Below are 11,699 nucleotides of genomic sequence, written 5' to 3'. Positions count from 1 at the left end.
CATGCCCTCCACTCCTTACTATCCTGAATTTACTCTACCAAGATTCTTCCTAACAACCACCTCCCTCCCATCTTTTTCACCGTACTGCCTGGAACTGATCCTCCAATGTTAATTGATGCCCCTTTCTTCTTGAAACTTTTACCTATTTTTTCCAGTGGACACCTGGCTATTAATCCATGGTTCGTATGCTCTGAAGTCAAGCTCCCTAAACATATCTCTCTTCAGCCCTACCAACTTCTGGATCCCTCTCTGAAATTCAGTAAAGACATTGAATCTTGCTTTATGTCATTTATCTTCACCTTCAATGCTTCCATAATCCCAGGATAGTCCAACACCCTGGTGGAACAGCAAACCATGCTGTGGACCTTAGAAATCTTGAACTTCAAAACCTAATCTCTGACTGCCTCCCATGTATCCTTTACAGTTCCCTCACGATCTCACACCATAAGAGATCCTTGTTCTAGAAAACCCTTTGGCAACATTTTCTCCCAATCTTTTTAGCTTCATTATGGCCTCTTTCTCCTCCTTTTGTAGCTTGGGTGACATGATTGATTTCTGAAACCAGCACTCTCAGTTCACTATACTTTCAACCTAAAAAACCCAACCAATCTTTAATCAGTGTTCCTCTGCCCTGCCATCCACGTGGTAAGCTCTGTGGAACAACAACCTCATTGCCAAGCAGATTGGTGTCACTATCGAGTGAGCTGGATCCTTCCTACTGCCTGACAGATCTTAGCTTTCTCTGGTACCTTTTCCTCAGATAGTAAGGTCCTTGAGGGCAGGATAAATACTTTGTGGATAGTTGCATCCCTGCTTTTACCACTCCCTTGCACATAGTAGATACATATTTATTAAATTATAATTAATTAATATTTATATTAAATGCACCTTAAAATTTTTAAGTCTCTCTCGTCCCTTGTCCCTGGGTTCTTCTCTGGATCTTTTCCATTTTGTGTATAAGTTCCAACCTCCAAACTTTGCAGAAATATAGTTTATTCTTATTGCCTCCTGTTCCTGATTATTCTGGATATTGTCCCCATCTTAAGATCCTTAACTTAAGTTAAGATCCTTAACTTAAGTTAACAACTTAACTTAATACCTACAGTATTCCTTTTGCCATTTAAAGTAACATTCACAGGCCTTAGGGAGTAGGACCTAGATATCTTGGAGACCATTATTTAGCCTACCATACTCCAGAAGAAATGTGGTGATACCAGCATTTTTTAAAAAGGCTTAAGTCACATTATTTTTCTTATATGAAAACATCAGTGTGGTGGTCACAGCTGAAGCCTGAATCCTCTGCATAGACACTCTGGTGTAGATTTTCACAAGATGGTCAGTGAATTCTTGATAGAGAGATAAAGTCTCTTTCTAGGGGTCAGGGTGAGATAGCCGTAGGTCTTCAAGAAGACATCAAAGGTGGCCTTGGCAAAGTTGCCTAGGGTGGTAGTGCAGTCCCTGCCAAATTATAGCAGTTGGTGATACCAGCTGTTATCAGCAGCTTCTTGGGCAGTGGGGATGAGGTGGACTAGCACAGAGCCACAGCTGTCTGTTACCTTGCAAGGGGTGATGCGGGGCTTGCTAGTCTTATTCCCCCAGTAGCCTTGCTGCAAGGGGACTATATAGTGTGCTTGACCAGGATGTTGGCCTCACTGATGGCAGTGGCTACTTTCTTGGAGTGTTTAACACCCAGACATGTCCCTCATAGTCCCAGATGGTGACAAATGCCTTGATCCTGGTCTGCTGGCCAGTTTGGGTCTGCTTTTGCATGGACATAATCTTCAAAACCTTATCCTTAAGGAACATCCCCAGGAAAAAGTTGATGATCTCACACTATTTGATGGGTAGGGAGGAGAGATATTTCTTCTCCAGAGATTTGATCTTCATGTCTTTGACCAGGCAGCACAGCTTGGTGATGAGGATCCACTCCTTGTCTTTGGTTCTTCCACAGGCTTTGAGACCTGGCCTAAGTGCTGCTGCAGAAGCCTCCCTGGAAGATGAGGTCTCCTATTCCAGGCCACCGAGGGGCCTTGGGACCCTCCTGCAGCATTGGTCACATCTGTCATTTGGTGTTTTCTCAGAGCAGAAGCCCAATATTTTAATTTTAGTTCAGTGAGCCCTATGCTGGACTTCTACAGAACCATAAGATGATAAATTTGTGTTGCTTTAAGCTATTAAAGGTGTGATAATTTGTCATGGCAGCAATAGAAAACTAATTCACTCATCTCTTCAGTTGACTTTTAAACTATACAGATCTATCTCTAATCAGTACCAAGGGACCTACATCCTAGATTCTTGCCTAAGAATCTAAATTCTAATCATTCGCTTCCAGCTCTTATAAGATTCAATCATTATAACTATTAATGCCTAAAAGATAACCAGCATTTCCATTATTATCAGACAGACCAGTGCTGTCTAAAACAACTTTCTGCAATAATGGAAATGGTCTATATTTGTGCTGCATTTCCTATAGATGAAATCATATAATAGATGGTCATTTGTGGCTGGCTTTTCTCACTATGTTTTCAAGTTTCATCTACTTTGTAGCATGTATCAATGCATTATTTCTTTTTATGGCTGAATAAGATTCCATTTTTTGGATATACCACATTTTGTTTACCTGTTTATCAGTTGATGGGCATTTGGGTTGTTTTCACTTTTGGCTATTATGAATAATGCAGCTATAAACATTTCTGTACAAGTTTTTGTGTTTTCATTTTCTTGGGTATAAACCTACCAGTTGAATTGCCGTGCCACACGGCAACTCTATGTTTAATTATTTGTGACTGTTTTCCAAAGTAGCTATGCTAGGTAGATTGCAAGGGATTCTGAGTCTCCTAGGGATGAAAGTGGGTGCTGTTGCCCCCATCTTGGTCCTTCCCCACCCTAATTCTGCCCTGAGCTACTACCATATCTGAGGGATGAGGGAATACCCTATGAATCAGCCAATCATAACTTAGCACACTGGCTGCAAAAAAATTCAGAGAACTTTCTAGCCCATGGACCAAGCAGCATAGGTGCCGCAGAATCCAGAAATTGACCTAGAACAACCCATATGTGGAGTAAGACACTGCATGCAACTCCCAACTGTCCAATCAAATTTGTTCCATGGTGACATCTGAACCACTAGGGAGGTCCCAATCCAGGCACTATAAAACAAGACACATTTTGGTGCATCTGATCATTCTTTGGCCATGAGTATATCAAGAATCGACATTTCAAACTGAAACCTGACAATCATATTGATTTTTTCCCCTCATTTTAGATGTTCCTTTTCATTTCTTATGAAAACATATATAACACATGGTTGTGATAATTATGTAATACAATTTGACTTCTGTCTTTTATACCTATCCTAGACATTTCTAAACATAACTTAAAATATCTACTTATATTCAGCCTTTCAGGATGATGTACTATAGTGTAATAAGTCATTTCCCAGTGGTTGCTTATTTATAAGTGACCTTGACATGTATTCTGATCCAGGGTGTCACAATCTCTTGGCAGCATTTTTCGCACTATATTATTGCAGGCATTACTAGTTGTCTTGGAGCATAACCAGTGGGATAGTGTTGCCAAAAAAGTCATACTTGGTTTGGGTTACTTTATTGTGAAAAATACTTGGTCAAATTGAATGTTTGCAAGAAGGGCAGGAAATGATAATGAAAGAAACAGAAGGGCTATTTGGAAGAAAATAGGGACATATAAAATAATTTATAACTCAGTAAATATATGACTATTTTCTTCATGTCCTTTAATGGCAAGTTATCTGTGGGGAGATGATGGCTGGAAGGACTGGTGAGCATGAGGCTGGATACAGGAACTAGCCTGGAGAAGAAAGGGCAAGGGATGGTGGTAAGCACAAGGCAATCCGTAAAACAGAATGCAAATGTAAATAATTATTACTATCACATCATGATTAGGGAGAAAGTATTCAATCTAAACAGTTGAGCTGAGAGACAAAGATTAAAGTTCATGGCTTGTGTTAGGGCAACAAAACTGCCAACTCAAATCAAGTCACACAGTGGACATTTGCTAGACTGCTCTATGCTTAGCATTAATCCCGGGGGCACTGTGGCTACAAAAATGAACAAGCACATTCTTTTTTTTTAATTTTAAATTTTTAATTATTATGGGTACATAATAGTTGTATATTTTTTAGGGTACATGTGATGTTTTAATACAGGCATGCAATGTGAGTTAACCAAATCAGGGTAATTGGGGTATCTGTCACCTCAGGCATTTAACATTTTTTTGTGTGTGCATTAGGAACTTTCCAATTTCACTCTTTTAGTTATTTTAAAGTATACCCTAAATTATTGTTGATTATAATCATTTTGTTGTGCTAGCAAATATTGTTCATTTTATCTATCTAACTATATTTTTGTACCCATTAACCATATCCACTTTATCCCCCCCCTCCCTTAACAAGCACATTCTTGCTAAGCTCATAATTTAGGTCACAAAAGGCTCTGAGAGCACAGAGTAAAAGAAAATGGTTCTTTAGGAGATGGAGTTTGGGGAGTCTATCAAGATCCACAGAGGAGTTACATTTGATCATGGTTTTGAAAGATGAATAGAAGTTTGCTCAGCTGACATGGAAAAAAAACAAGGCATGAGCAAATACTCCCTATCAGAAGGTCCTTGGTTTATGTAGGGAGCAGAAAGTAGTGTAACTTAACTAAAGCACGGTTTTCAAACATATTTAATAAGGGCCATTCTTTCAAATAAAATGTCATTTAGAACCCTAACATATAAAATATGTAAAAGCGGTACTTTATAGTTTAAATGTATTTTCTCTTTTCAGTTGTGAAATATTTTTCTGTTATAAATGGAATCAGTGAGAATAATAAAACTCTTCTGATAAGCAAAAAATTTGCAACCGTAGGGCTATATCTGATGCTTTGCTTATTTTTGTCTTCTTTGGCTGCACAATACTAAGAAAATTTTGATTCACATTGCAGCTTGCCCTAGAGTCTCAGTATATGCTTCAATTAAAGCAGATCGTAGCTTGAAAGAAAAGTAGCAGGAAATATTTGCTTCAATAGTCAATTACCAATAATATCAATCACTTCTTGTTCACATGTATAAATATAAATATGTTCACATATATAAACAAGATATACCCCAAATTGAAAATAACCTCTACAACTATCTATAGTATAACGTCATCACACTCTTTTGAACAATTACTATGCTGTGATAAGAAATAAAGCTAGGTAGTATATGTGTCTGAGTATGGCATCCAAGTATTATATACTTATACAAATCTAAGTAAGTCAACATGCAGAGGTCTAAATGATAAAAAGATAAGTACATAGATACAACCATATTTATCAGTAATACATTTTATAAGTTCAAACATGAGCATTTAGATAACAGAGAAACTTTATTTGAAGGTCTGTATTCCAACTGCACAATCTAATAATATTTAATATGTTAAAATCAGAGATATATATCACAACCGAGTGTGCACTTCTTTGTTATAGTTGATAGAACAGTTAACATATAACCTAAAATTTAATTTCAAAATATACTGTTTGTGGAGGTTAGATGGTTTGTTGAGGCTAAAATAAATAAAATCTTGGCTATAATTGGATGTTGGCATTTAACTTTCAGCTTTGAAGAATTTCTTGAACTATTTTAGGAAAAGATGTGAAAAGATCAGATCTGTATTTTAAATAATAATTTTAAGAGTGGTTAAATTTGAGGGAGAATGGAAGTTTATTTATAAAGGAACTGTAATAATCCAGATAAGAGAAATTGAAACTAAGGCCCTGAACTAGTATAGAACAGGTGAAAATGGAGAGTTGGGGTCAGATTCGAAGACATCTCAGAATGAGGGAGGTATAAAGATAAAAGCAGCTTTAAATAACATATAATCTAGGGTTTGAATCTTGCCTGATGTTTTCCAGTTTATGAACTCCAGTTAAGCTATAGTTTAACATTGCTTTATAGAAATGCATTGCTTTATAGAAAGCATTGCTTTCTATATTGCTATAGTTTAACAGCTTTAAATAACATATAATCTAGGGTTCGAATCTTGCCTGATGTTTTCCAGTTTATGAAAATATAGAAAGCATTGCTTTCTATATTGCTATATTTCTTTATTGCTATAGTTTGAATGTGTGCCCTCTAAAATTCAAATATTGAAAGTTAATTACTACTGATAGTATTAAGAGGTGAGGCTTTTGGGAGGTGATTAAGTCATGAGGGTTAAGGCCTTGTAACTAGTGCCCTACTGAACAAATTTCAATGACCTCTCTATAATCCTCTCCCTTAACTACTTGACCTTTTGAGTTGTTTCCCAAAAATGGTGGATTTTCCACAACACAAAGGAGCTGATACTCTAAATGTCCCTGGACAGACTTCCTGACAAGATTCACCATCCCCTACAACCTTCCCCCAGTGCACTTAGCCCCTTTTTAATTACACAACAATCTGCCCCAAGGTACGTGGCCCTTTCTTTAAAAGCCCATGATCTCTGTTAGTCAGAGAGATGGATTGGAGGCAGCTTCTCCCATTCTCCAGGCAAGACATCTGTTGTATTAAAAAATTCTTTTCTTCCTTGGCAATCTTCATTGTCTCAATAATTGCAACTTTGTGTGACAAGCAACTGGACCTAGATTGAAATCCCCTTTTGATTTCCACAACAGCATCATGAATGACATTGGTGCCCTTATGAAATAGGTGCAAGAGAGTTGTTTATCCCTTCTGTGTCTTCGGCCATGGGGGGACATAGAGAAGGCACCATCTATAAGAAACACATCCTCAGAGACATCTGTTAAAAGAAAATCTTCAGACAAATTAAACTTAGCAGAGTTTATCTGAGCAAAGAACTATTCATGAATTGGGCATCACTCTGAACCAGTAGAATTTCAGAGAGCTCCACCCAGCAATGTAGCCAGGCATTATTTATAGACAGAAAAAGAAAGTGATTTATAGAAACAGCTTGATTGGTTATAGCTTGGCATTTGCCCTATTTGGACATGGTCTGACCAGTTGGCAGTCTGTAATTGGCTGGGACTCAGTTATTTGTTACCAGTGTTTCAAGAATATACACTTAAGTTAGGCTGCAGTTTGTTTACATATTAAATTAGGTTGCAGTTCAATATGTAGGAATTCAAAATATGGAGGCAGCTTTAGGCCAATTTAATTTAATTTTAACACATGTAATCTGATGATGCCTTGATCTTGGACTTTCTAGCCTCCATAACTGTGAGAAATACATTTCCGTTTATAACTTACTCAGTCTAAGGTATCTTATTATAGCAGCAAGAACAGACGAAGGAGCATTTGAGAAAATAAATAAATTCACAAGGTATACTCTTTTTACAGCTGAATAGTACTAACAGATACTATTCTAGATATCACCTTATATCTTGGTATTCTGCAAACTCTTAACTATTGCACCACAGGAGGCCACATAGCTAGGGAATAGCAGAGCTGAGATTTAAACCATAGCAGCATGGCTACATAGTCCATGTATCAACTTGCTATCAACAATTGATCTGGGATTGTGCAAATTCATCATGTAAAAATTAAGAGGCACATATAGTTTGGAATATAAAAAAGATGTGTGGGGAGAGGAACACTAGGACAGATGATCCCCTTCTACGCCATGTTATGAATTGTGGACTTTGGATCTCAAAGGCAGTGGGGAAAGCCACTGAAAGGTTTTAAGCAGAAGTAACATGATCAGATTTGAATGTATACAAGTTCATTCTAGTGTGTTTTGTTTCTTCAAGTTTCCTCAGTACCTTAGCGTAATTTTCATTTTCATTCCAGGAGTTGAACTTTCTCTATCTCATGTATGTGTTTTATTCTTTTTTTCCTGAGAAAACTACACTGTAAGAAAAATTCAGTTTATTTTTTATCTATTTATTGAACCAATATTAAATACACATTTGTTAATACAAGGGAATGCTTCAAAGGATCTATGGAAAAAAAGCTTTAAAAGTAGACAAATTAAGGGATGATGATTCTCATTACAAAACAATAGATTTACAGATTTGTGTAAACTTTCAGATTTATGTTTTTCAAACCTACTAGAGGAAAATCATTTGAAGGAATTTGTTCTCCATATATTAAAGGACGATTGTTATAAAATGAAACATGCATGCATTTTATACTGACTCAAATGACCTAATTAAAAATTATTATTACTAGTTAAGCCAGTCAAACAACATTTTTGAAACAAGTCTTCAAATGTCCCTGCTTATCCACCTAGGAAAGTACACTGTCATCTGTGAGGGCAGGATGTCCTTTCTTTCAATAATGAGAGATGCCAATGCATGGTATTTTAGGAGAATTAAAATGAAACTCCTCAAACAGAGAATGATGATTTACAATCTAATCAACTCTGACACATTGTCTGCATTTATCTGATAAAAAGGTGCCAAACATACACTCACGTGTTGTTTAATGATGAAGATTCTGAGAAATGTGATATTAGGTGTTTTTGTCACTGTGTAAATATGATAGGGTATACTTACAAAAACTTAGATGGTATGGCCTACTACACACCTAGGCTATATGGTATGGCCTACTGCTCCTAAGCTATTAATATAAAGCAGTACAGTATACTACTGTACTAAAAATTGTAGGCAATTTATAACACACTGGTAAATATTTGTGTATCTAAACATAGAAAAGCTATAGTAAAATTATGTCATTATATTCTTATAGGACCATCATCATACATGCAGTCCATTGTTGAGCAAAACATTGTTATGTGGCACATGACTACACACACACACACACACACACACGCAAGTTATAACATGATACAAAATAAACTTTCCTCATTGCTTGTCTGGAATCAGACCTTTTGTTTAAATGTTTTGAACTTAGGCCAGGCACTGTAGCTTAAGAAAGAGTTCAGAGTTAAAAGAATACCATAAAAGGGCAAATGCTTTTATGGACAGACCCATAATCCCGGCACTTTGGGAAATTGAAGTGAAGGATCACTTGAGGCCAGGAGTTCGAAACCAGCCTGGGCAACACAGTGAGACCATGTCTCTACAAAAAAATTAAAGGCTTTGAATTCAATTCTCCCAGTTTTTAACAGTATGGAAGTTAAGCTCTACAAGATTTTAAAAGGAAAATTTTCCAGGATATGATACATTTGCCACAAACTGCCCTTCAAAGCAACAGGGAAATGTTCTTACTTGTTCTGAAAAGTTGAGATAATTAAAAGAAGAATTTTACATACAGATTAAAATTGAAATGGCTTTGTGGAACTAGAAGGGAAATCTGTACACAAGAGCTTTTTTTGTAATTTGTTCAAGATGAAGATATTCATACATTATTTTAACAGTATAAAATGGTCATGGTCATCAAAAATACATTACAGTGTATTTGGCCATAGAGTAATGAGGCTAATTTTTTTCATGAAAGACTTAGTCACACAGAACACAAGACTTAAAATGTCTATCTTCCTCAGCCAGAAGCAACAGAGTGAGACCAGCCAAGAGTGAATCATGTGACCATCGACAAAGTTGCCAATGCAATTTTTCCATATCATGTGCTCTGTAGAAGAGGGACAAAGGCAAAAGTGGAAAAGCAGATCCAATAGGAGTGTTAGCTTTTTCACATTCTGTAAGGCGCAGTACACCTGCTGCTATATGCTGAATTAGCACTAGTTATGAGACTTTAGTTCTAAAACTTGAATTTCCCCTCAATCCGACTTCTTAAAATGTGTTGAAATAATTTCTCCTATGTAATTGGATAGTATAACTTGGTATTTTATTCCCTCATTGATTTTGCGTAAAATTATAATATTCACAGGGAAAAAGAAAGAGTTCAGAGTTAAAAGAATACCATAAATGGGAAAATGCTTTTATGGATAGACTTTTAACTGTGCTGTTTATTTCCATATTTGCTAAGGAAGCTAAGATCTCATTTAATTTTCTTGTATGCTTTCAAAACTAACAGCCACATTCTCAGGACTTGGTCAGCCCTTAATCAAATAAAATGTTACTGAGCTTCCACCTGGTCTGGATGGTTCTGAAGAAATCGGACTTGGCTCATGTCCTCAAAGAGCTGGACAAAAGATAAGGTTTGGAGATATATATGAGCCATGCCAATCCACCACTGCAACTGGAACAAATTTACAACAGTGACTAACACTTATTGAATGCTCATAATGGGGCCAGAAGGTTTGCATGAATTAACTAACATAAACCTTTTGACAGTTCTGAGTGTTATAAGCAATCCTAACTTGCAGATGAGGACACTGAGGCTTGGCAAAATTATGTATCTTGACTAAGGTCAAAGGGATATACACCTTTATGTTTACATCTGCTGAATAATCTCTGGGGTTGCTGGGTCTCCAGTGTCAGAAAGATTCTGAGACACGCATGCGGGGATGATAGAGAATAAGCGGGAGGTGTGCTAAACTCTGGTCACAGAGGTCCAGTGCTAATCTTGTCCTTCTGCAGGCCTGGCTGGTCAAACCTCCTGGCAGAGATAGCTCATGGCAGGTTCTCACTGCAAACTTACTCTAGATAAGCCTAGGCCAGGTGTGGGGAGCAGTGGGGAGAGGGGCTGAGAAATGTTAGAAATGAGAGCGCGGTAAGAAAAGCAGGACGTCTTGCAGGGATGCTCCTAGGCAGCCCACATACTTGCCACACAACCACTTAGAAAAGCAACAAGCCCCTCGGGAGAGCCTCTGGGCCCTGAACCCTAGGCCATGGCTCATTGCTGACCTAGGGGAAGGCGGACACCTGTGCCCCATCAAAGCTAAATGGCTGGCCTAGGGGCTGCGGCTGCAAGTGCACGCAGAGACCCGGGAGAGCAACCGGCGCCGCGAGGCTGGGAACCTTAACAACTCGCCCGGGCTGCGCGAAGAACCTCCACTCCCCGCCGCGAGCCCCTCCCAGCCTCACTTATTTATAAACCTGCAGATGGCAGTGAGCGGCGGGCGCCCAGCACGCGAGGCTCCGAAGACGTCACCGACGCACGGTCAAGCCTCCAGCCCGCCCCCGGCGCGCCTTCCCGGCCCAGAGACTCGGCGGCGGTCAGGGCAGGGCACAGTGACACGCTCAGACGTGCGCTCCAGCCCGCCGCGTCCTCCCGCAGCCGGCTCCCGAAGATGGCGGCTCTCAGACTCCTCTCCTCCAGGATATGGCTCTGCGCCTCCGCCCGCGGCTCCTGGTCCAAGGTAAGGTGCGGGAGAAGAGGAAGGCCACGCGTGGTACGAACGCGGACGAAACCCCGAGTGTTGTCCGGGTTTTCTCCTCTGCCCATACCCATCCTCGCCAGCCTGCGATCTGGCATCCGTGGCGCGGTGCCCTGGGCACCGAGGCGCGCCGACGCGTTCCTGGCGTAGCCGCCTCTTCGGATGACCGTCTTCCCGGATGCGACGAGACGCTGCAAAGAAGCGCGCGGAGAGGCTGAGAAGGAGCGGGAGGACGCCTGACAGCGTTGCTGCGCCTTACGGGGCTCGCCCGCGTCTCCACCGTGGCGGCAGCCTCCAGTCCTTGCAGCGCCCGCCCATGGGAAGGGTCTCTGGCGGCCGGAACGGGGTGGGGAGGGGTGAAGGCAGCAGAGGGCAGGTTTGCACCCCTCATCCCCCATGGGGGATCTCGGGGCCTAGATGCTTCTAGAGGCCCAGAACCCAGGGCGATCAGCCACTGCTTGGCGCGAGTTCACCGCCCCAAGGGGGCGGGTGCTGGGCCCGGCTAGGGCGGAAAGCC

General features: G+C 39.9%; 1 protein-coding gene and 1 pseudogene across 4 annotated transcripts in view; one reads left to right on the top strand and one right to left on the bottom strand.

The window, feature by feature from the left end:
- Positions 1-1,233: 1,233 nt before the first annotated feature.
- LOC138398018 (small ribosomal subunit protein uS5 pseudogene) lies at positions 1,234-10,874 on the bottom strand (annotated as a pseudogene).
- Positions 10,875-11,052: 178 nt separating this feature from the next.
- Positions 11,053-11,699, top strand: part of OXCT1 (3-oxoacid CoA-transferase 1) — a 128,836-nt gene continuing 128,189 nt past the window's right edge. For all 4 annotated transcript variants that reach the window (XM_069492162.1, XM_069492164.1, XM_069492161.1 and 1 more), the window contains exon 1: positions 11,053-11,164. In XM_069492162.1, coding sequence (XP_069348263.1) covers positions 11,096-11,164 — 69 coding nt within the window. In that variant the 5' untranslated portion in view covers positions 11,053-11,095. The remainder of the gene's footprint in view (positions 11,165-11,699) is intronic.

Source organism: Eulemur rufifrons, chromosome 17 (assembly GCF_041146395.1).
Source record: "Eulemur rufifrons isolate Redbay chromosome 17, OSU_ERuf_1, whole genome shotgun sequence".
Taxonomy (NCBI): Eukaryota; Metazoa; Chordata; class Mammalia; order Primates; family Lemuridae; genus Eulemur; species Eulemur rufifrons.
The sequence above is the reverse complement of the archived record's forward strand: the minus strand, read 5'-3'. Positions and strand labels throughout refer to the sequence as shown.